The sequence below is a fragment of the Semicossyphus pulcher genome, unplaced genomic scaffold (genome assembly GCF_022749685.1).
Source record: "Semicossyphus pulcher isolate SPU_LCO1_2020_fin unplaced genomic scaffold, fSemPul1.0.p SCAF_9, whole genome shotgun sequence".
Classification (NCBI taxonomy): domain Eukaryota; kingdom Metazoa; phylum Chordata; class Actinopteri; order Labriformes; family Labridae; genus Semicossyphus; species Semicossyphus pulcher.
Window position 1 is genome coordinate 30362831 of NW_027211770.1, and position 26594 is coordinate 30389424.

Genomic DNA, 26594 nt, shown 5'->3' on the forward strand with positions numbered 1-26594 from the left:
TGTGTGTGTGTGTGAGTGTTTTCCTGAGGAAGAGAGGGACATCCTGTGACAGTGACTCAATGCTCCCCCTAGCGCGCGCGCGCACACACACACACACACACACACACAAATGTTGTTTACCCTTTTGAAGCTGTGAACAGACATTTCCCACATGAACACACACACACACACACACACACACACACACACATTCACCAACATTATCATCATTACAGAAAACTTTATTGCGATGCATACGTTCTGTCTTCAATGTGTGTGCATGTGTGTGTGTGTGTGTGTGTGTGTGTGTGTATCCCATGGCCTCAGGTGAAAGCGCCTGCTGCTTCTTCTTCATGACTAAAAGTGTGTGTTTGTGAGAAAAGGGGCGGGGCCAATAGCAGGGGGGGTAAGGACTATGGGGGCGTGGCTTACACAGAGAGGCGGCTCTCTTCCAACTTAGTCCGCGAGCTTCTTGTTCAGTCAGGCATTTGAACACAGGACACGGAGTGGATCACACACACACTCACTCACACACGGTAACACACACGCACACACACACACTGACACCGGTGTGGAGTATCAGCGCAGGGAGCGGGACGCACGGAACCTACTGCACCTGTCCTCGCGCACTCTGTATCCTCAGACGCACGTAGACGGAGGATCTGACCGGACGTCCCTATGTGTGGATGGGACCAAAGTTACACGGTGAGTACGGAGCGGACACTCGCACTCTTACATGTTTTACTAAATGAAGAAAAGGAACACCTGAAGGACTTTTCTTATTTTTAAAACAAACTTTTAAGCACCTTTTACCTGTTTTTTTAAATTAAGATATTAAATAAAATGTATGGATTATAATAAAGAAACAAAAACAGTAAGTAATTATTGGCCTCTGCTTTACACGATATTTAAAAGCATATTTTTTGCTTTCTTGTTGCTTGTTTCTGACTGAAAAGTTTTTTTTATTTCTTTATTTCTTCCTCTCTTTCTTTCTGATTTCTCCTGTTGCTGTTTGTGTTTGCTGTTTTACTCTTTAGATTTAGCTCACATTGTTTTAATTTCTGCTCTGAGATGTTTTAATTTCAGTTATTTTAAAGGTTTAGTTTGGACTTTAAGCTTTGATGCAAATTTAAAGACTTTACATTAGTTTTTTAATTAAAACAGTACTCAGAGGAGGACGTGTGATGTTTGTTTCAGTCAGAAAAAACTTCACATTAATAAGAATTTTCCTCCACTTGGATTTCAAAGAATAATTCTCCCGTCTTTACACTGTTCTCTGATATTTGCCTACACAGCTCTCAGAGTTTCACCTTGACTGTGCGTCTAAAATTGCACTTTTATTTGAAATTCCTCCGACTGTTTGCAGACTCAGCTTTTGTGTTTTCAGTTTGTCTAAATGTGACAGAGGTGAATTGTTTCTTGGTTTCAATATTAGTTCTCAATGTTGCAGCTGTTATGCAAAAGAGGAGTTCTGCTGAGAGCTGAAATATTAAGAGACGTTTTCGTATGATCAGATTTTTAATAAGCTTCATTTAAATGGCAAATAGAGCAGAAACTGGAGATTTGCTTGTCTGTTCTCGGTGGAAAAATGTGCAAAAACTTTAACTTGCAGGAAAGTTGCTCGATATATTATTTAAATAATGGATTTTGTGGATTTTGTTTTGCCTTTAAGTGAGTAACATAATTTCCTTTCTCCATCCTCCATTAGATTTACTATTAGACTAAATATTGAGACTACGTTTGATGCAAGTTTTTCTTAATAATTTAATATATATATAATTTAATACTTTAATAACAGTTTTTAGGATTATTTCAATTATCTTTAAAGAGCTATAGGTCAAATGTGAAAAGTACAAAAGCTCAGAAAACATTTAAATGATCATATGAAGAAATGTTGGGTTTTAAATTCAGCATTTTGGATTTTTTTTTGGTTTAAACAAATTAAAAATGTCAGCTGTTATTGCTTAAATTAAAAGCCAGGTTTTTTTACATAATGAGGACATGTAAGTTTTTTTCTGTAAAGTCCCTCTCCTCACCAGCCAGAGGTGACTCAGGTTCCTCTCTTTGTGTCACTTCTTGCTGCTGGTTGCAGGAAAAGTGGTCGGCTGTGACTGCAGCCGGCTGCATGGGAAATAATTCTGTTCTTTGCGGCTGCAGAAGAATTCAGATGTGAGTGTGTTCACAGAGGATCTGCTGCGTGGGCAAGCAGCATGTTTGTCCCTCTGTGGATATCTGCTGCCTCTGTTTGTGTGTGTGTGTGTGTGTGTGTGTGTGTGTGTGTGCGTGTCAGTGTGTGTGTGTGTGACTTGGGTGGGATCGCGTTTGAAGTTTTGTTTGTGCTGCTGCTGTGGCCCCCCAAATGGAAAAGTTTTGGCGCTCCCTTCCCTTCCTCATTGCCCCCCCTTCATTACCAACACACACACACACACACACACACACACACACATAAACATAAATCCATGCACACACACGCTGGGAGTGGGGATGATTTGCCGGTTCCGCTGCAGTGCCACTCTGCTTCCAATTTTAGCTTCATTCAGACACAGACAGCGTTTCCTTCCTCTGTCTTCAACCCCAGGAAGAGACGGGGGGAGGAGGGGGGAGGACACAGAGATTGTGGGTTCATAATCTGAGTGAATCCAACTCATTGTTAACTCCACATTTCTGCCTCTTAAACTTTCTTATTGTTTAAAAAGTGGACAAAGAAAAGGAGAAAACGTCTGCAAAGGAAGAATAAAACATTTGGACACAGAAAGAAACTCAAAGATAAACAGACTCAGAGTGAAAATAATCACGTTGTCTCTTTTAATAATTAATTATATGCAGAAAATGTGGATTTAATGGAAACTTTCCCTCATTGTTCAGCCTGTGTTTCAGCTCAGAGCGTCAGAGTTTGTTTGAGTTCATTAGGATTTAGATCAATTACTGAGCTTTAATTCTTTAGATAATCAAGATTTTGATTGTTCTAAAGGAGCAGTGTTACATTTGATCACCGCATGAGAGATACGTGTTGAGTTGGTTCCTCTTTAGTCCCCTTTAAAGATCAAAGAGACTCATTTTACATTTGACTTTGTGGTTTTTAGAGACAGAAGAAAGAGAGAAATCAAGCATTAACATTTATTTAGAGATTAAAAACAAACAGAAAAACTGTAAAACAAGTTAAATTGTAACGTAAATTGTAATTGTAATTTAATTGTAATGATGTTGGGATGAATAATGACCACATGAAAATCATCATTTTATTAAAGTTAAAATGTTTCCCTGATTGTTCCCAAATTAGTTTTCTGTAAACAGTTAAAACAAAGTGTTTCCCGTCTGTTTCCAAGTGTGTGTGAATGTGTGTGTGTGTGACAGCAGCGTTAGTCAGACCCCCCTTCCTCACTGAGTCACCCCCCATAATAATCACAGCTCTTCCTCTCTTCTTTCTCTCCCCCTTCATCTCTTCATCTCTCCGTCTGTTTGCCCCAATAATCCTTTTTATCTCATATCTCTTTCCCCGACACAGACGCCATCTTTGTCTCTGCTCTCATCCTTTATATCACTCTTCTTTTCTTCCTTAAACCTTAAATGTTCACATCAATGAAAATGCTTTAATAAGTATCTCTCTTTCTGTCCTTCCAGGCGACCTCTCATAGCTCGGCCATGTTGACCAGTGAGGGGGCGCACACCATGGAGCAGGAAGACACAAGGCAAGAAGCCAAGATGGCCTCCGCCGCCACCACAGCAGACTCGGCCGAGACGACGCAGGCGGACTCGGACGTCGACATGGAGATGGACGTGGAGGAGGCGGACATGACCCGCTGGACGGAGGCGGAGTTTGAGGACAAGTGTACATACATTGTGAAGGACACGGCGTGGGAGGCGGGGCCAGACGGTGACGCCGTGATGATGTCGACAACCAGAGCTGAGGCGTCTCTGCCCCGGAACCTGGCCTTTAAGCATCCAGCTGACAGCAAGGAGGTCAGACTCTAACACACACACACACACACACACACACACACACGTTGGCAGACATGCAAACTTTCTCTCCAGTCACAGTTTTTCACACACTGAGGCAGGGGAAGCCGCCGTGAGTCAGACGTGGGTCATGTAATGAAAGAGGGGTCGTGTCTCGCCGTAAAGCTTCACACACATTACAGAGAGGCATATGTGTGTGCGTGTGTGTGTGTGAGTCGGTGTGTGAAACGCTCGAGGCACTACTTTCTTACACACACTGTAACTGTAGCTGTGAGGTTATACATCAGCTCGTATCCATCCAAGAAGAGCCACTGATTAATCCAGCTGCAGCGCCTGTGTCTGCCTGCAGGGGGCACAATTTAACATCTCAACAGACTTAATCTATCTGCTATCTGTTGGTTTCTATCCTGCTAAGTGACATTTAAAGGGGTTATAATGTGAACTTTGACCCCTCAGATTCCTCCTATGCCTAATCTGCAGTAAGAATGATTTGAATTAGTTGTTTCCCGTCACAGTTTGGAGCTAAATAACCGTCTTCAGGATGTTATATTTAGTTGTCAGCCTTGTTATCAGGCAAGAAACCTTTCTCAACTAACCAAATAGGGACCTTGTGACTTTTTTGACGCATAAAATTGAGCCGCTGATCGAAGTCAACCTGTTAAAGGTTCAAACAAAGGTTAGGTAACAGGCAGAAGCAAAATGACTCTCTAGCGATGTGAGCGAGTGGAACAAAGAGCAGAGGATGTTCGGCTTCTGAAAGTTTAATCATTTGCTGCATTATTAGAAATAAGTTTGATGTGGAAAATGTGCATCTTCTCACATCTTCAAGACGAGTCAGTTCTGATAATCCTCCAAACACAAACAATCAATACATTTTAAGGTGTGTATTGGGAAAAAGAAGGGGGCATGACTGCAGGTCAAAAGGTCATAACTTTGCCAGTTTTGACACGTCGTGATCACATAGATTTTCTCGTCAGGATCTTATCAACAGGAAACCGAGGGCAGAGACAAGAAGGGTGTTTTGTTTGCGAGCTGATTGGATATCTGCTAATATTTATCAGGGAGGAAGAAGGGAAAGGCTGAGGACGGGGGTTCTGCGCTCTGATCAAAGAGTTCTGGCTTAGGTAATAAGTCATGTGCACACACTTCTGTCTGGTGCTGCAGAGGGGAAAGGGGAGAGGGGGATTTCCCCGTGTCACCAGAGGTTTGGGAGAGACGTCTGCATGCGTGGGTTCTGTGTCTAGTCGCCACATAATCCCTCTTCTTTTTTCCTCCTCCTATTTTTAGTTCTTTGTCTCAATCACAAAAAGAAAAAAACAGAAGATCGCTCTTTCTTTTGAGTAGTGGGATGTTTCCCTCCTGAAGCGTGTTTTGGTTTGATGTGGCGAAGAGTGGAGGTGTGGTGACAGAAAGAGATGTGAAAGAAGAGATTATGCTTTTTTTTTTTTCTTAAGCCACACACACACGCACACACACACGTACGCACACACACACACTCCAAATAAGGTGAAGCGTGCCTTCTCTTCATTAATCGTGGGCTGTGCTGACAGCTGTTTGATACTGTATGTCTGCATGTGTGCGTTCAAGAGGACTTAATTAGACTTACTGACACATATCACTCATGGATGTGCACAAGAGCATAAAAGTGCATGCACAAGCTTTATATCTACGGCAAGCCAGGAGGTCAAAGACTGCATGTTTCTTATCTGACTTATCGTAAAACATCTTTACAGGTTTTGCAAGTCTCACTCTGGCTTTTTAAGATGTTGAACTCAAAGAAAACCATATTAAAGGAAGAATCCAGTTTAGGCCGTTCAGATTTTTGGGGTTTGATTGTCTTAAGATGCTAGGACGCTGAAATGTGTGTGTGTAAAGATCTTCACACACAATCCACTTCAAAGACCTCTTCGATCTTTTGTCTAACCCGCCCGTGTGTGCGTGTCCTGGTGCAGGTGGTCGGTGTGTGCAGCAGGGAGTACATCCCCAAAGGAACTCGCTTCGGTCCCCTGGTGGGCGAGATCTACACGGCCGACAGCGTCCCCAAAGACGCCAACCGCAAGTACTTTTGGAGGGTGAGTGTACACACACACACACACACACACACACACTTCCTCTGAAGCCGGAGGGACCCCTTCCTGTGACGTCACGCATGTTTAAAGTCAGTCAGTGGAACAGGAAACAGGGCAGGCTGTTTTTCTGTGTGTGTGTGTGTGTGAAAGCGAGATGGGGATGTGATGTCATCCTCGCACAAATAACATGTCGCTCTGTGGTTCCTGTAACACACACACACACCGTTCTGCAGAATACACTCCATCACTACCGGTAACTGACAGTGAGAGTATACACACACACACACACACACACACACACACACACCGCTCACGAACCACCTACCTGACCAACGCCCCCGCAGTGTGTGTGTGTGTGTGAAAAAGTCAACCACAAGGAGACACGCAAGTCTGAAAGGTGTTCCATTCATCTCTCACTTTCTCACACACACACACACACACACACACACACACACACACTGAGCTGAGAGCAGAAAGAAATCAAGATAGAGAGAGTGAAAGAGACACAAAAAGAGCGAGAGAGAGAGAGAGAGAGAGGGGGGAGGTAGAAGATGAGTTGGTCCCTTTCCCTTTCAGTATAAAAGACCTCCGCCTCCTCCTCGGCGTTCTGTCTGTCTCTCCGTCCGAGGGAGGTGAAGGTGAAGAGAGGGACATGGTGAGAAAAGAAAAGATGGAGGGATGAGAACAGATAGTAAGGCGTAGTGTGATTTATACTTAAACTGTTTGGATTCGATCTTTAGCTAATTTAGCGTACAAGTTTTTACTTTTAATTTGGTAAGTTTCTTCAGTCTCTGTTTCGTGTTTTTATCCAGCTTTTATTTTCTGTATTTATTCAGAAATCTACTCTGAGAAAAAGAAAACTTGTTAGCTAATTTACACACTGATTAAACGGGGAGTTTGTTGGAGTATATTTATTTAACTAATTTAATTACTTTAATCATTATGTAGCTGCTGTCATAGTTGGTGAAATAATTTACTTTTATGTAAGTTTGCCAGTGAAGTTAAAGGAAGTGAAAGATAGGGAGGAACGTATTCTGATTTTTATTGCTTTTATTGAACAGAATTAACCAATTTATTCTTTTAAAAATGTCTATCCTATTTATTCCAAACAAAAACAGGAGAAATATATTTTTTTTTCCTTATTAAATGAAACACATCACTTTCTTACATTCAAACATCACTAATATAACATCCTTTCCTTGCTTCAGATCTACGCGGATGACGAGTTCCACCACTTCGTCGACGGCCTGGACGAGACTCGCTCTAACTGGATGCGGTACGTGAACCCGGCCCACTCGGCGACGGAGCAGAACCTGGCTGCGTGTCAGAATGGCATGGAGATTTACTTCTACACGGTGAAGCCCGTCCCCGCCGGCGCTGAGCTGCTCGTGTGGTACTGCCACGACTTCGCCCGACGCCTCCACTACCCCCCGTCTGGAGAGCTCATGATGCAGAAACTCAGTAAGTTCAGATATTCTTTCAGCAGATATAACAGAGGTCAGACTTTTATTGTGAAAGAACAGGTTACGTTTATGAAGCATATATCAGCAGGCAGTGTGTGTGTGTGTGTCTTGAGTGTGTCCTGTCGCCGCTCTTAAAGCCTAACAGTGTTTTTGAGCGCAGCCGTGTCTCCTTCCTCTCTGAACGTTAGCCTGTCATTATCTCACACACACAAATACACGAGAGTACAAGACCGACAACCTTTCATCTCTGTCAGTGCCATCGTTGTATTTGTCTGTGTGTGTGTGTGTGTGTGTGTGTGCCAGTGACAGTGTAATTACACAGACAGGGGGGATATGGCCCCTAATGCCACAGTCTTACACTCTTAAAGACCCGCTTTTAACATGAAAGCTCACACTCACACACACAACCTCGCTCAACCTCAATAAAAGGAGCGGAGACAGTGTGTGTGTTTCCATGACTTGTGTGTGTGTGTGACCTTTTATGAGAAAGAAGTAAGCGGCCTCACACAGAAACTTTTTTTAACCTTTAATAACCCTACCTTAAAACCTTTAAGTTTGCATAACAAGTGTGTAAAATTAGCTTTTTGTTAGAGGGCACAGATTCGGACATCCAGCACTGATTTTCCCCCGACACACACATTCACAACACAACTGCACTTATCCACTTCAGCTGAGCTGATCAAAGAGCGAGCGAGCTAAGAGGAAAACAAAGAGAGAGAGAGAGAGAGAGTGGGAGCTCAGGGGTTTCCAGGTGTGCCTGCAGGTTAATAGCTGTGTTACAGTGGCAGAGGAACCAGCAGACCCAGCCTGGGCGACTCCACTGCCCAGGGAAAAATGCGCATGACCTGGGGGACAGAGGCAGGAGGGACCCTCAACCCCCTCCTGCCTGCCCCCCCCCCCCCCCCCCCCCCCCCCCCCCCAGCCCCACAGGCTCCTGTTGACCTGCCACTGACTTAAATACTGATATTTACCTGCAGCAGAAACACTTACCTGCACTTGGATGCAGTTTTTCCCTCTATGGCACTGAGCTTTAACTTTAAAGCAGTTTTGGAAGAAGAACTTACTGAAGTAAAAGTTGCAATATACCATTGTGCAAATCGTCTGTTACAAGTCGACGATTTGCATTAGAAATTATAAGCATCAAAATATACTTTCAGTTCCAGAACTTAAAGAACTCTTTATGCAAAATGGCCGAGCTGGTTAGCATGGGGCTAATTTGAAAACTACCCAAAAAATCATGTATAGTAAAACGTCCTATATTAACCTCCAAAATGTGGTGGAGTAGAAATATAAAGTTGTATTACTCAAGTAGAAACATTAAGAGTTCCTCAAAATTGCGAGTAATTTCCTTAGTTAGTTATATTCCCTTGACATTTTCATACGTTTCCAAGATGAGTACGTTTCTTTGACTGTTGGTGTGGCCCCTCTGGAGTTTGAGCTCAACTAACGGAGTCAGAAATAATCTCATCTGCTGAGTAAAACCAAGAAAAAAAACCACAATCTGTCTGACTAAGAAGACTGAAGCGCACTTAAGAGGGCAAAAGGCGAAAGAGGAAGCTGCTCTTCTGAATCCTGCTGTTATTACAGTTAGCAGAGCTTACAAGTTCAGGCCAATCAATTAAAATGTCAAATACCTCCAGATTCAGATCAAGTTACGCATCTTGCGTTCTGTCTTTTCTGGTCCACACCCAGCGACATCTTGTGTTTAATTCCTGAGGAGTGCGACATGTCAACTGTGTCATGTTTTTCTCTCTGGTTTTTGCTCTTTCCAGCGCAGTCATAGCAAAACCAGACGTGTGAGTGTGTTGACATCTGTGTGTGCGCGCGCTGCAAAATGACTGAGCGTGCACCACAGTCTCACTCCCTCACTTTCTCCTCTCCTCTCTTCTTCTCTCACTCTTTTTTGTCGCCGTCATGTAGCATTCTTTAAGTGTTAGCACTTGAAAGCACCTGTCCACCATGTGTGTGTAAGTGTGTGTGTGTGTGTGTGTTGTGTTCAAAGACACTCTGCGCTGCAGACAAAAACACTCTCTCTTAACACACACACACACACACACACAAATAGTCATAAGACATGCCAACGCAATCACGCCCACTCTTTTCATCTCAGACACATGCTAGCTCACACGTACCGTGCATGAGCGTGTTTATGTGTGTGTGTGAGTGTGTCGGCCATTTGCTCTGATATATTTGCCACTTGAAAAGACCAAAAGAAAGTAGAGTAGGAGGAGGGAGTGCCAGAGGTAGAGGAGTCGCACCTCCCACCCCCTCTGTTGACTACTTGAACTTCCTGGCAGAAGGGCCGTGTTGACAGATTGATATCTCCAAGATGGCGGCCCTGTTTGTTTTCTGGAAAAGGGAAGGAGGGGCGGAGGAGGAGGAGGAGGAGGAAGGCTAACTGATAACCTCAATGTTTACACACTGCCGCTATACTACTGATGCAAGGGTCGCTGAATGAGTGTGTGTGTGTGAGTGAGGGGGGAGTCAACAAATTTCCTCAGTGCTGGCACTCAGGATTAACTTTGACAACCTCCATCTCTTTCACACACACTCACACACACTCCCCTCTGGGCGACCTCATGATAAAAGTTGACTGGGCAGTGAATGAGCTTATAGATAATAGACAGCAGCGTTTTAAGGGCCAGTCTGCAGCCATTTAACAACCAAGATGTCCTGCTAACTGACTACCCAGGGCTTTTAGAGTGTGTGCATGTGAGCTCTCCTCCTAATCCACTCTTTCATCATGCAGAGGAGACAGAAGGTGTGAGTGACTGAGGAGGAAGCTCTCTAATGTAACCTTTGACCCGGACACAATAGCAAATGGCCAGGGAAATCAGGAGAGTAGGAGCTTGATCAAAAGTGTGTGTTCTCCAAAAGTGGAAGAGTCAACAAATCAGACAGAGGCCTTTGTCTGCAGGCGCCTCTGTGTGTGTGTGTGTGTGTGTGTACCTTGTCACACAGTGGAGGGCAGGTGGAGGCCAAGCTAGGGTATCTTTAGCAGGAAACCTTCCATCAGCCCTGCCACCATTTTGATTTTATCTTGATTTTATAGGCACACACACACCCACAGATATAAACACACACAGTGCCCAAAGGCAGCTGTCACGCCTCACTTCCTGTCTTTTGCCCCCACCCTCGCCCCTCACGCTCGTCCGTCAAGTCTGTCACCTTAATTGGTTCACCGAGTTACTGATGGTATTCCTTAATCCCCTGTGACACACAGATATACAAACACACACACTGCTGAAGAGGTTTATCTCTGCAAATTTATGAATCTATGAAGTCATGATTACTACTTTAAAGAAAGATAAATGTAATAATTTATTAATGGGCCCCTAGGGTGACCAAGAGGACCCTATCTTGATCCGATGAACTCCCACTGACCTCTTCTCTCTCTCTCTGTCTCTTCAGAGCAGTCCCTCTTGGAAGTCAAGCAGCAGCAGGTGAGCAGTGAGGAGCGCTCAGTCGAAGCCTCCAGCCCGTCCTGCGTCGCAGTGACCCCCAGCCCACCAAAGAGGGAACACAGTGTCCTCTCGATTCTGCGAGGCACCTCCTCATCCTCAAAGAGGGAGCCCAGTCGGCCGCTTCCCACCCGCCCTCGCTGTGCTGACAGCCCTGAGCGGCCCTTATACCCTCGTGCCCTCTACCCAGCTCTCAGGCCTCACCCTCACATCCCTGAAGACTTCCTCAGCCACAAACCTGGCCAGCTTGGGTACCCCGCAACTCGTTCTCCTGGTAATCAGTCTTCAGCAACACCCAGCCCCTCTGCGAGGAGCAGCCCAGATAGCAGCCCTCAGGGAAGCCCCTGTGGTCCATCCCCAGCTTCATTCTACCCCACAAGACTGGGTTCATACCCTGGGTACTCTCCGCCATCTGCCCCCCTTTCTTCATCCTTCTACCCTCCAGGAGCGCCGTATTCACGCTACCTCCTGCCCCCTCACTACCCTTTGCCTAGTGGTGGTGTCCCCACTGTTGGAGGAATCTTCCAAAGGATGTACCCTCTCTACAGCAGCCTACTTCCCCCTCACATGCCCCTTCTGCCCTCAGACACAGCAGGGAGGCCCTTCCTGATGCCTGACCATGTCCACCCTTCCTCCATCTCTGCACACAGAGACTTCCTCCTTCCCGGGCCGACCAGTGCCTTCTCAGCTGCGACTTCTCTGAAAGACAAAGCAGGGCCTCATCACCCTTACCCTGGGCACCCTCACCATAACAGACCCTCCCATGCACCCACCAGCGGCTCCCCAACAGCGGGCACAGCACCTCCCAACGAGCGGGTGCCCACCAAGCCTACCTCAGCCCTGCTTGGTGATACAAGCGATGAGGAGGCCATCAACCTGACCAAGGTGAAGCGTGGCATTGGCTCAGCTGGCTACAAGGCCCTGCCTTACCCACTGAAGAAGCAGAACGGCAAAATCAAGTACGAGTGCAACGTGTGCAGCAAGACCTTTGGACAGCTTTCGAACCTGAAGGTGAGGCTCAGACAAAATATGCTTTACAGAAAACATGTTACAGACACAAAGCAAATGGACAATACTCTTATGTCCTCCTGCCAAACTAATCCAGTCAGTGCCTAATCAGACTTTTTTTCTTCCCTTGTTTTCAATATGTTCAGGTTCATCTTCGAGTGCACAGTGGAGAGAGACCTTTCAAATGTCAGACCTGTAACAAAGGCTTCACCCAGCTGGCTCACCTGCAGAAGCACTTCCTGGTTCACACTGGGGAAAAGCCACATGAATGCCCGGTAAGAAACCATTCTCAAAATTATGCACTTTCCCTGGGCTGATTTTCAAGACTTGGTGGGTTGCTACAAGCTGCTGACATCTCTTTTCTCACCTCTGCTCTTACAGGTTTGTCACAAGCGCTTCAGCAGCACCAGCAACCTGAAGACTCACCTGCGCCTCCACTCTGGAGAGAAGCCCTACCACTGCAAACTCTGCCCAGCCAAGTTCACCCAGTTTGTCCACCTCAAGCTGCACAAGCGCCTGCACTCCCGTGAGCGTCCGCACAAATGCCCCCACTGCCACCGCCACTACATCCACCTGTGCAGCCTTCGCCTTCACCTAAAGGGCTACTGCCTGGCGGCTACCTCTGGCCCTGGAAGCCCTGCTGTCTCCAGTCAGGCTGCCTTGGATGAGGTGCAGCGCGCCAACGAAGAGATTGAGCGCTTTGATGTCAGTGAACATGCTGAGCGTTTGGAGCAACTCCAGGGAGGAGTGGAGGTGGAGGCCATGTTGGAGAAGCAGGTCTTAGGGATGCTGTGGAGGGAGAACGACCTTAAGTCCCCCCACTTCCTACCCCACCACAAGGGCGGTGTCAGCGAGCTCCTGTCTGGGGGTTATGGTGTATACGAGTCCTTGAATGAGACGTCCGTCATCAAGATGCGACGCAGCAGCCCCGTCCTACCCCTTTCTGCAAATGTCACCATCAAACAGGAGTCAGAGGATCACGCTTAAGTGACCTTTGATCCTAAGAGACAAAGGGTCAAGACTTCATGACTTAAGGCGGACTGGGTTGCCAGGAGCAACAGTTGTAAATAATATATTTCTCTACCTGGTTGTCATCAGGACTGACATGAGAACTCCAGGTTTTGAACCAATCAGGGACTCACGTACTCAGGGCTCAAAAGAGACTGTCCCATGACTACTTAGCAGTTTCTGCATTTGTTATACTTAGAGACAATCATCTACCCAGGACTTACCTTTAATGTAATTAATATAATGCTATTATCATTATTGATGTTGGATTATTTGGTCTCTATTTTCAAATGTTTTTGTTTTTCGATCAATTAGTTGTTATATAATCTCCTTAATTTATTATACTTTTTGTTTGTTGTCTTCAAAAGCAATAAGTGGAAGAGACGGTTACACTGACGGGGTGAAATCAATGTAGAAGACATTTTTATTCTTGATGTTTTTTTTTTCTCTTTGTGGCCATTTCTCTGTAGATAGTCACACTCTCTATGCCTATATCCGTCCTTTGACCTCTGACCTATAGAACCAGGGGTATCCACTCTTCAGGGTTTTATCTATTTAAATTTTGAAACCAATATAGCAGGTTAAAAAAGGGTTGAAGAACTTGCCAAAGTACGGCACATAAATTTGTTAATTTAGCAAGAAGAGCTTTTTTTCAACCGCGCTTGATCGCTTCCCTAAAGTATGTCTGTTGTCCTTCTCTGATGCCTACTTAATTTAAATGAAACAAAAAAGGGCATTTTTTTTGTATATTTTTCACAACGGTTACCTCAGTGTGCATGTGACTCAAAGAACGTGTGTTTGTGTGCGTGTATGAGTGTTTAAAGGGACAGCAAGAGGTGGGAGCTTTCTATTTATTTGCGTTTTGCTACTTGAAGAAGAAGAAGAAACCAAACTGAACTGGAGTGCAGCTCTTCATGTGGTCCAAAGGAGCGGCACAGCCCGCTCAACATGTAGCACATAATGGACTCGGGAGGCTGGCAAGCCGGCCCCCCCGAGTCTGTCCTTTTGTTTTATTTTTCTACAACACTGTCAACATCCAACAGGGAAGTGAACATCCTCAGAATAAGGGATTCACACTTGACGCTAGTAACCAAAGTTCACTTGGCTTTAATTTCTAACGCACACCAAAAAAGAGGAAAGGAAAATCAAAACAAGGGAAGAAGGACTTGAGGAATCAAAATGCTGAAGAAGGGAAGATGTATTGTGTGTATATGATGAAGTGTTCGCTCTTTAGCTGTTGTCTCTCGTTTTGTAGATGTTTTTGTTGTTGTTCTTGTCGTTTGTTAATATTTTTTTGGTTGAGAAGCAATGGCCCCTTCTTCGACCCCACCCGTCCGCCATCTTGTTTATGAACTGGCATACACCAAAGCACCTCGGCCTTCTTTTATGCACTGGCCCCCTCCTCCTACTTTATAACTTCAGTGCCGATGCTTGCACCATTTACACTGTGTACAATACCAATTAAAACTGGTCATATTAGCATTAAGAGTCAAGTCTTAATGTTACTTAAGCAACTGTGATTTTTTTCAGCAGTTGCACATCCACAAACGGAACTCTGTATCTTTCTTTCTGACTAATGTTCGACCAAAGCGTCTCTCTTTCTCTGATCAGAGCTTTAACTCCAGAGGAGGATCCCCTAAAGGACTGTCTCTGTTTACATTCTGGTTTACATAGTTATTTATGTGCAAAAATGTCAAAAAGTGTAAATTATGATATAAATGTTCACTGCTCTAATCTAAACCCTGTGGCTCTGTGTCTTATTCCTGGCGTTTTGGTCTGATGGTCATCTTTGAGAAGCAAGTGCACATACAATCCAGCAACACATGAAAAACATTGGAAAGAGTCAGTGAAATTTACAATTAGCGTGTTTTACTGTAGCAAAATATGGAGTCTTTTTGATAGACACATCTGCAGACATCTGGAACCAAAGATTTCTTCAATTTTAAAGTTTCATAGTCTGGGGACTGTACCCTTTGAACTGCAACACATGGTTTCATGAAACCAATCCCCACATTGCCACTCATCTCAGGAATAACTACAAGATTTCAGTTGCTTTGAAGGCAGCTAAAAGCCAAGTAACAATTCTGTAACTCGAGTTCTATATCCACCACTGACTACCAAAATATAATGTAGGCTGGCTTTACTGCTAGCTATTTAGCTTTAGGCTAAACGGCCTATTAGCCATGGCCAAGTAGCTAGCAATTGAAAAAGCTAACAACAATCCCCCGCTAATGTAATGTTTTGAATGTGTTTAATTGATAACAACTGCAGAGAAACTTCAGTGTAAAATCTGTGGAAACAAAACAAAAATATGTTATTGATATTGACATCACAAGCACTTTTTAATAAACAGTAAAACAGCATGACATAAAAACAGACTTAATGTCCAAAATATGGGTAAAATTAAACTGAAAAAAAGCTAGTAGACATCTTACATGAGGCCTTACGGAGGACATTCTGGCCCACTTCAATCCAAAATCTGGGCTACAAGGGACGTCTTGCTAAGCCCGGTGAAAAGAAAGCTATAACAACTCAGCTGGAAAACAGAGAAACACGTACTTAAGCTACTAAATGAGTCATTCTCTAAATATGTCTCAAACCAAACATATTTCCAAATATCGCCCTCTTACTTCAACCTGAGCAGAGGTCTAATCTCCCCAAAGAAATGAAAACACCTGAGGCTGGAGCTTTACCTTCATTCAGGCCTTAACCTTTCGAATAAGAGTCATAATGACCAAAAAACAGAATAGAGCCGTAAACTCAAACAAAGAGATGAACAGCAGATGAACCAGCTCTGGGAAAAGGTCACCGGCTGAGAGCAGAGATCCAGAGTCACATGTGTAACTTCCAACATTCATTCACATATTCAAACTTTTACTTCTGCAGTAAACCGAGCTCTCTGGAAAGTCGTGAATCTTTATGTCCATTTCCGCGCAATGCCAAACTTTAAAACTGGAGCAGGAAATGGGAACACAGCTCCCCGTGCCCTATGGGCTGCAATAACTGTGGTCTGTCTTTTATCCTGAATGCTGGAGACATGCAGACAGCATGACTCATTTAAGAGCCTACAGTTGGACAATCTCAGGAAAGTGGACTTTGCATTCTATCTGGACTGAAATCCCACCGTAAGTTTACACTCTTAAATCATAAACAGTAGAGAGGTCAAAGATTAAATGATTAAGGGTTGAAGTAACACCTTATATGGCCAGTTAAGTCAGAGATGTTCTGATGACAAAAAGGAGAAAATAAACACTCATGAGAGCTGTCCTTCCTGTCCAACTCCACTAAATAATTTCATGGCAAACGACAGAGTTTGGTGCTGATGTAGCCTCCTGCGAGCCGAGCTTTTGTTAGGTATGCATTTTTAATTTCTCCTACCTTTTTGGGATTAATAGGACCTAATAAGTATTAGTATTAGTAATTCTAAGAATTGTCTTTGTGTTACATTGAAAAAGTCCCAATGTCCTCACGTGAGTACCTTGTCGTAACGGTGTTGTAGCTTGTTGCTAATGCTAAAATTAGTCAAATTTGTCTGCCATATCAAACTACAACTGTTAATACGCATTAAATAAACAAGTTTCAATCATAAAATCTAAAGAGGTTTTGTACCTGGTTGAGTAGAGACCGACTGTAACACATTTTGGCCATCTTGAATGTACACTGATCAGTGTAGTTTGCTTTTGTCACCACAGGGTGGTGGACAAAGTGTCCATGAATGAGACCAACGGGTCTAAGTTTCACAGAATTAAATATTATGGTGCTGTGAAGCCAACATGTAATGTCCCCGTATGAGTACACAGGGTCTTAGGAGGTTAAAAGCTATATAAGGTGCATTTCGACCAAAAGTTCCAGGAACTTATCTTCAAGGAACTAAATGGTTCCTGTGGCCCATTGTTGTCTGTGTTTCCACATCGGCCTAAAGTCCCGGGAATATTATGCAAATCAGGCCAATGACGCATGAATAAACTGTAAAAGTAACTGTACCACAACGCCAGTCCCTGATAAGGTTCCTAGTTCCTGGGAAAAGTTCCTGCTGTCGAAAAGCACCAATAAATTGGCTGTTGGAACTAGCTACCTAGCTTAGCAGCTTACCAGTAAGTGACACCTTTTCATTGATTTATTGTAGCTTTCAGAGGCATTTGTGTCTGTCTGCGTTGGTAACGCCCACTGTATATTGGAAATGAAATAATTGGTGATACTGGCTACTTAACAGCACAGTGGGTTCAAGGAGTTAAACGTCGTAAAGGGACAGAGGGCTTGGTTGGTTGAAAGCTAACTCTAAAAATTAGTCAGATTTATTTACAAGGCACATTTAAAAACAACTCACGTTGACCAAAGTGCTGCACAACTAAGGCAGACGGTGAAATGGGCATAAAATCACATTAAAACAGTAAGAGCACCTGCATATACACAAACGTGTGAAATATTGGACTAAATCAAATAAGATCAGAGATAAAACCATACTGAACTGAATAATAATAAATAATTGCTGGATGGTGTGAGATAAATAGTAAGAGTCAAGCTTTCTCACACCTCTAGATTCCATTTATCACCCCGCCCTCAGATTCACTACTGGTGACAGTTACACCACTCATCGTTGCATTTTACATGAAAAGGTTGGTTGGGCTCACAGCAAGACGTGACGGGCATCGGTTTTTATTTATTTATAAAGTCTTAATCGGCAACATCCCACCATATCTCACCTCTTTATTAAACCGTGTCATAGTCAAGACTTAACACGTTCTAGCAACTGTCAATTTAAAACCATGATAACAAACTAATCTGCCTTTGTATGTAACTGTTTTGTGTTGTTGCCATTCTTTGTGTTTATTCTTTGTAGTTGTACCCTTGACATCGTGCCCTCCATGATTCCTCCAGATTTAAATAAAGGTTGAATGAATGAACTTGAATTGCACACCATTAATAAGAGATGAGTTCTTCTTCAACAGCGACTTGAAAATATCAAGCTACTGAGAAAGTTTTATGGGCTTTAATTTACAATTAACGGTTTTGCCAGTCAGTGATGTGCAACAGCACTTAAAATATTGGGCTTTAGACACTTCATCAACAAATATATAACAAAGAATCAATTTGTTATATCCTGCCAAACCTCAAAGAAATAATCTCATGACACTTTACACAGAGAGCAGGTCTACACTTTCCCTTTTATAATATTATTCACAGAGACGAAGCTAAACAGTTGTCAACAGTTGTAAGTAAGATATTTATTTTCATAGGCAGAAACCTCGAGCAGAACGGGACTTATTGGTGGACAACATCTGCCTTAAATGGAAGGATGGTCGACCAAAAAATTGATATAGGAATCTTCTTAGATTTTTTGTTTCCTTTTACAAAAACCAAGGAGCATTCCTATTTCGAATCCCTTCCCTTTCCAGCAATAGAGAACAAGCTATAAATACTGAAGCTTAAAGAAATTCAGACACTAACATAGACTCCTGTGGCAGTAAAATTGCTGTTATCCCCACTGAACAGAACTTAAAGTTACTTAATTCAAATGACAGTTTATGCTGATTTTCAGTGTAAATATTCAAAGTCAGAGCAGACAAATGACAAATCATAATTCGTGCCGTTCAAACCTGATTCCTTCTGACACGCAGCCAGATGTGCAAACTGACATTTGGCTGCAAGAAGTGATAAGACACATTCCTCCTCCGTGTTATTAAGGATCCCACATAGATTAGAAGTCTCTGTATGAGAGAGCAGTATCGATCTGTTACCTCATCACCCAACTAAAAACAGTCGCTGCGCCCCCACCCTTTGACTCAGCATCTTTCACTTTTGCACACAGCGTCTCTCTTTTCCTGTTTGTTCGATCTTATTATTACTATCAGGGAAACTTCTCAAGTCACCCGTTGACACAGCGAGTTCCACTACCTCAGCATCATGACGCCGGGGTTTCACAGCACTTTTCTGACCGGGGGAGGACAACATCCACCACTGCTGGAGGAGGGGGGATATCCCACGAGCCCGTACGCTTCACTGAAACATCAGACCTGTGTTCCGCTTTCCTAAACTGAGGTGAGGTTTGTTTATCTGTTGACCGATTTACCCAGAATTTTCACATTTCTTCTCATCTCACACAGTCCCACTGTCACACCAACAGTTTAATGTGAGTTACCCACAGCTTTGAAGAAAAGGGACGCCCACGATTTCAATTTAAAGGAAACTGGTGTCATTTAGAATTAATGTCCTTTCTACGCACGGACTCTTATTCCACGTGAAATCAGAATGAGAGGAAAATCAGCTGAGATATTACTAATGGAAAAACCTTCACAGATCAATGAGTTGATAACATTTGGTCTGACACTTTTGCAGATGAATTAATTCACTCAATGGAACTTAACTGAGTTAAAGAGATTGGTGTAGGAAGAGTGTCCACTCTTTCTCTTACCTTTCACTGTTTTGAATTTTTAAGTCCCCTCTCCCACTTTCTCAGACATCTCCAGGATTCACAATGTGCATCGACTTCCAGCACTCGGCGTTGTTGGAAAATGCAGCGTTATCCGTGGTGGAAAGGTTGGTGGAGTGACTGGATTTAACAATTGTTATTCATTACTTTTTTTGTATTCTAAAGCTGTCTTATTTGACTTTTATGTAGATTGCAGTAGTTATTTGTCTTATTCCATAATTTGCCTGTGATGGGAGTTGAATTCTGCCGAACGTTTAAGTCAGAAATATGTGAAAGAGCTACTTTTTAACATCACATCATACGGTGGTGGTAGCTTGTAGTGCGTTAAAATAATGAATCTGTAGCCCGGAACACAATGTCTTGGAAAATCAAAGGATTTGATTTCCACCACAAAACAAATCATTTAGAAAATCTTTTGATGTAGTATAAAAAGTGAGAAAGCTTGCTAACATAACGTACAGGACTTTAGTAAGTAAGTTAAAACTTATCTTTACCCAAACCAAGATCTTTTTCCTAAACATAACCAAATAGTTTTGACACCTAAACGACACTGCACACGTTTCACAACTTTTAGGGCCCGATCAGACAGAACGCGTTTTAGCTCCTTTTGTCATCGTTTTCAATGAGAGGCTTTTTGCGCGCTGCTTTTGCGTTGCAGAGCGCAGTGTTTTTGAGGAAGCACTCTGAGCACCACGAGTTGAAAAAACTTCAACTCAAAGCAGAAAAGCGCCCGTATCATGGCTGTTTTTTCTCATTGTCCAATCAGATGAAAGGAGAGGCGGGCCTTCTGTCAGTTTACAATATAACGGTTAGGTTAATGACAGCTAATGATTCGGGGATTGCCATAACAACAGTAGAAAAAAAAAGCCGCCCCCAGCTGCTAAAACGCGCTCTGTCTGATGGGGTGTTTACTTCCACAAAAAAGGCAGAGCTGTGTGCCTCGTTCTGTCTGATCCGGCCCTAACACGTTTTTTTGGAAAGAACGTGTGTATGAGGTCAGATTGTCGACTAATCCAATTAATTTGTTGGCCTTCATATTTATCATGTTTTGACAGACTTCAGGTTATATCTACAAATACGCGTGTAAAGTTAAATTATGGGTTATATCAAAGTATTGGTGAAATATAAGACAACCCTGATTATAAGTTGACACCCCTCTTTTTCAAGACTACTTACTTACTAACTCTGCCTCAGCTGTTGGTTAACTTTGCCTACTTTTGAGTGATTTCATTTCTGACAAATACCGCGTCTCTCCATCTTTCATCCCCCGGGCTCTGTAGTTGCGAGTGATGGTTGGCCTCAGTGTTAATTTTGGCAGCTATTTTAGACTTAGTCTTAAGATGAAAATGTTTATTAGTTTTAGTCAATAAATAGTGGTCACATTTTAGTCCAGTCTCCCTCTTCTCATTTTTACCTGTTTGCTTCAGGTAAAACTATCACTTTAAATTTCAGTAGATCATCCGTACAGTAAAAGAATGATGAGGACATCTAAAGATGACTTTTCATCATCGCTTCTCATGTAAATAGTCTGTCCGACAATCGCTCCTTTTTGTGCGGAAGAAGTGTCAAAGGACGTGTAAAAGGCCCCCTTTTTCTGTGAGCGCGCTCAGAGCCTGAAGCAGAGCGCCTGGGTTAACACACAACGCTCACAACCACCTTCATGATACCCATTACCTCCAACCCGTACCCGGTTACAGGAATGAACTGCCTGTATTTTATCAGACAGAGAAGCTGCAACAAACGCTTGTTAATGAAAACGAAACATACGTATCAGCAGATATTTCAATATCAATGATCTATTTTTTCAACGTCTCGTCTTCATCATGGAACGGAAGATCATTGATGAACATTTTTCGTCATTGTTTTCGTTAACGAAATTAACACTGTTCATGAGGGGTACACTCGCTTCACAGATGCGAACATATATTGGCCTTTAAAAGTCTAAACCCCGAAAATACGACGACCCAACTTTTTCAGATGTATGTCAACGGAAATAAAAACATCTTATGTTCAGACCATTACAGTACTTAAGCGACTAATGTTACATACCTACGACAGTGAGTAAGGCCACCCTGTTTTTGCACTCCTGACTTATCACCCTTCACAATACGTCACTTGTATTATCGCCGCTTATAGTAAATACAGCCACTAGAGGTCGCTGCCTCAAAGTAAACGTAAATAAGGGTCCTAATTAGCTCTAACATAAACGACTTTATGGTCATATTTTTAGTCTGGACAGCAGTAAAAAGGCGAATGCATCCCATAATTGGATTTTAATCTAGATCCTGATGCAAAAGAGCATTTTCTATTATCAACATCAAATTTGAGAGGATTGTGCAGCTGGGGTTCCTCTTTTCTGAGTGTTTTCGACTATCTTTTGGCAGTCAATGGCGATTATTGACGATCAGATGTTCTGTCCGACACTGTGGTCCAGAGTAAGACGAACAGCAGAACTGGCAGACAAGAAAATCCCCTCGACAAATCATCTGAACTTCCCTGATCAGGATGCAGCTTCAGACTGCGAGGCTGCAGCCGAGATTGAACAGTAAACAGCTACAGCGCTTCTGGCATCTTTTCAGGGACCATAGTCAAGATTTATGTGCACACACACACCCACGCCCACACGCACTCTCTCACACACAAACACACACACACACACACACACACTTATTAAGAAATGCATAAACACACGACAGACATCAGGAAACAAACATGCACTTATGCAATTACAAATAAAAACACGTGTACAGGCACATGTAGGTCCAAACACACACACACACACACACACACACACACACACACACTCACACACTAACAGTTATAAATGTTCAATACAGACACTTTAAACGTTCGTCTTCTTTCAAGTCTCGATTTACTGATTCATCATTTGTCTCTCGGGAGATCAGTTTCCCCTAAAATGTTGTGAATTGTTTCTATCATAATGAAACCACAAATCAAACAAACCTTTCAACACCCACACAAACACATATATTTACACACACATACACACAATTACACACTCTGCATCTCCTCCGAGCTGCGTTCCAGAGTGACGCCACTGAAGACGTTTTCGGAAACCGAGCGGCGTCCCCGGCGGCTGTTTTACGGTAAACACGTTGCAGCACATCATCACGTCCGTCAGACGCAGCATGGGAGGGTCACTGGTCCGCACGGGTGACTCAGACTCATCACCCCCCCCCCTCTCCTCTGTTTTCATCCAACTTCCCCGAAATTCACTTTTCCTTCCGAAAACTCGGTGACAGGAAGTCCCCGCCTTTTTTGGCCTTGGATGGAGATGCCAAAGATAGGAGAGGACATAGACTGTTGAAGCTTAAAGGTGGAAGTTAATATGTCATTATCAAACCGACTGCACTACCTCATTAAAAATATTACAAACATATCAGAGCACGATGGAGGCGATTGGGAGCCAAATGTTTCTCCAAATTAAGACCACATTTCCATAAATCCTGTCACCAATACGAGCTTTCCTTCCCCAGCTGATGATTTCCTCTTTGTCTTTATTTAAAACAAAGAACATGTTGAACATGAAACCTCACAAGAAACCGTTTACTGTAACGGCCATTGACGCCAGATGTTGTATTCATTACGTGCACTGGCTCATGGCTCTCTGGCTCCATGAATGACAATGTTGATCCGTCATTCCTGCTTTGGTCCAGACAGAAATATCTCGACAGCTGCAGCATGGATTGGCAACACATTCTGTAAACACCTAGATGTTGTCCAACCTGTGGACCTTCGGAATGAGTGTCATGGCTCAGGCCATAGCTACATAGCTGTTTGCCCCTTTTCCCTTTGTGTCTCCTGTGTTCCCTTCCCTTGTGTTTCCTGCATAGACTGTAATAAATAATGGACGTAGTCTCAGTGACGTGTCCCACTGGTTTCTGCAGAAGCGTTTTGAAGCCCAAATTGTGCCGGCGCTGGCAGTCGCCATGTTGGAAATACCAGAGCCAGCTAATCCAGAGGCAGGCAAAGAGGTGGAGCGAACAAGCTGAAGCCTATGGCAGTCAGCTACGGCTAAGAAGCTAGGCTATATGCTCCTCAGCGTAGCTAGCGGTTGTTAGCCATAGACTATAAATAACGAATGAGCTAATTTAGCTTTGTGTTTCCCCACAGTGGAGATTCTGTTTGTGATGGTGACTGACTGCAGGTGTTTATTTATCAGAGTAAACAAGCAGCAGATTGCTGCTCGCTCGCCCGGTGAGAGAGCGGCGGGTGAACAACACGTAACGGGAAACTTAAAATAACCGGCCTCTTCATCACTACGGTCTGCTGTAATCTCTCTGGGAAAAAGCAAACAACTCCTGACTCCTATTTACTGGCCAATGGTTAAATAAATGTTTGATAAACACTGAACATGCTAACAAGCAGCTAAAGGGAGCACAGTATGCCTGCTACTTAGTGCTAAAATATTTCAATACAGTAACACTAACATTTAACTCACCGACAAGCTGGAGCTCAGACTTCTTGCACGGCCATAAAGTTCCATAAATCCCACAGAGAGAGAGAGAGATTATTTGTCCAAACTTTGAATGAAAAAATCCCCAAAAGTCTCCAACAACACAAACAGGTGAAGTTAAGCTCTGTGTCTGTGTTGACGTCTAGCAGACAGCCAGCAGGATCCACCTGTCAATCAAGTGATCCGACCCCTATAATTTAAGGCTTAATATAATTAAAACGGGTGTTGTAAAAAAATTCACCCCCCGTACAGTTATCTTGAACGATAAAATTTGCTCTTTATATCAAAACCGTTTTTGTACCAGGCTGTAAACATGTTTATTTCTGCTGTAAAAATGGGCATTTTCCCATCTGCTGTAATGTTATTTCTTGTTTTCTGGCGCCTCAAGTGGCCACTCGAGGAACTGCAGTTTTTTGCACTTCATTGGCTTCATTTTTCAACTATTTTTTGCTGCTTGGTCTTTTGTTGTCTCGCTCTGTCTGTCTGCAGGTGTGGCCATCCTCAGAGCACCTCACCTGCCCTGCCAAACAATACCTCCTGACTACTCCAGCCTGCTCACCTGTTCCACATCAAGCCATCAGCCTGCAGTCTATAAAGACCCTGGTTCTTCAGTCATTCGTCGCCAGATCGTTCAGGCTACCTCTGCGGCACAATGCTAAGGCCAGCTAGTATTTTCAGTGCTTTGTATATTGTTCCTCATGAAAGCCTCTCCTTTGCTCACCTCTGGAGCCCGTCGGCCCTCCTCAGCTCTCAAGACATCGGTTTATCTTGCCAGCCCACCTCTCATTCAAGTTTACCTGTTTGGAACCAAATCCTCATTAAAACCTTTTCAACTATGCAACTCAGTATAACACTGAGGCCTCATGGACGTCAGTCGTATGTGCTGTGATGTGTTCACTGTCAGCGCTCAAAAAACGCTGATAGAGAGGCCTCAGGTCTGGTTCACCCGTGGCTCTGTGCTCGGACTCGGCTCGTAGGGGGAAAATGAAGCAACATGAAAACCAGGTGTTCTGGGTAAAAAGGTTCATTAACCAAGAAGTAGTGACATGGCACAAAAAGAGAGAGGCAAACAGAAAACAGGCCTTGGGGATTCTACTCAAATCTGTTAAGTATAGTAAAAGAAGGGGTCTTAACTAGAGCGATAAAATGTCTAATTACCTTTTAAAGAAATAAAAAAGAAACCGTACCAAGCTTTCCAACCAAACCAAACAAGTGAGTCAGCACCGCTTCACCTCGTGTCTCTAACAGAAGAAGTGAGTGTGAGTGTTAAACTCATCGCTGGCCAGGTCCAGGTCGAAACTGGTACCTCAGGATAGCAAATGAAATGAATATTACGAGCAGTCTTGCTCTTAACATAACAAAAATGCGTAACGATAGCTGCATTTTCTTCTGCTTATCCGGGGCTGGGTCGCAGTGGCAGCGGGCTAAGCAAGTTGACCCCGACGTCCCTCTCCGCAGCAACGTTTTCCAGCTTCAATTCTGAGGCGTTCCCAGGCCAGATGGATTTATAATCCCTCCAGCAACTCTGGGTCTGCCCCGGGGGTCTCCTCCCAGTTGCCTGGAAAACCGCCAAAGGGAGGCGCTCAGGAGGCATCCTAATCAGATACCCAAAACACCTTTTGTGGCCCTCTATCAACAGAGAGAGGACAGTGGATAGTGTCAGAAACAGGGGAAGAGAGAGTGGGGATGACACGTGACAAAGGGCCAAGGGTGGGAGTCAAACCCAGGGGCTGCCCCACTGAGGACTGTAGCCGCTGTATGTGGGACGATTAAGGGTTTTGAAAAGCCAGTAAGTTTCTTTTCTAAGAAATTCAGGTCTTATCAGCTCAACTATTCAACAATCGAAAAAGAGGCTCCGGTGTGGTACCTGTGGTGGTTTACACTGACCACAACCCATTAAAAGCTCCCTATAGTGTTCAAATCAAAGATGGTCATTGTTTTTACAGTCACGCTGGTTAGACATAAAACATATCAGGAAGGTGACAAGTGGAGGAACGGATGGCGAGCATCAGATGAGTTGGTATTTTCACTGTTGCATAAAAACATATTTGCAGACGTTAAAAAAGAAGAAGAGGGAAAAAAGTAGATTGACTTTCAATGTTTGTTTCTTTAAAAGTTATTAAGTAATATTAGGCTTTAGTTAACCTTGTTAAATGTGTGTTAAGGGGAGTTGCATGTGGCTCCGGGGTTGGAACCCTGTTTTTATGGAGGGAGGTGTGACGGCCTCCTGCCAGTAGGGCCTGCTGTCTGTTTCTCTGTTTTTGGTGTTGGTGTGTCTTTCTTTGTCCTCGCAGGTCATTGGTGGATGGTGCTGTGAGACCTGGCCAGTCTCGCAGGGGTATAAGACAATGCGCTCAATCTGTGCGCGCCCTCTCTCCTCCTCTGCTCAGTTCTTCCAGGCTCAGCTCGGCAGGGTTCGGTTCACCCGCAGCTCCTCGTGGTGCATTTCTGTTCATTAATTTTTCAGTTGAGAGACATTGAACATTTTCATTCTTTAGTGAAACCGTGCATTCCTGTGTATTTGTCATGTCTTTGAGCCGGGTCATGACAGTGGCCAACACCTCATATAACCTGAGGTAAGAAGCTGCTCGATCGTATTGATGCATCCTGAACATTATTGTATTATCACTGTCTTTACTAATGACTAGTCCCACAAGGCGATGTGACGTTTAAGACTTTGTCATGTGGCAAAATGATGAGGCGTTAAATATGAAAACATTTCCTTCCACATCACACAGCCAT

At 43.6% G+C, this 26594-nt stretch overlaps 1 protein-coding gene across 1 annotated transcript; it reads left to right on the forward strand.

Moving 5' to 3' along the window:
* The first annotated feature begins 484 nt into the window (after nt 1-484).
* On the forward strand, nt 485-14663 carry prdm1a (PR domain containing 1a, with ZNF domain). The gene is made up of 7 exons (XM_069655981.1): nt 485-684; nt 3601-3939; nt 5889-6008; nt 7214-7466; nt 10880-11940; nt 12084-12212; nt 12319-14663. The coding sequence occupies exons 1-7, from the start codon at nt 658-660 to the stop codon at nt 12922-12924; spliced, it is 2535 nt and encodes an 844-aa protein (XP_069512082.1). The 5' UTR covers nt 485-657; the 3' UTR covers nt 12925-14663.
* Nucleotides 14664-26594: the final 11931 nt, after the last annotated feature.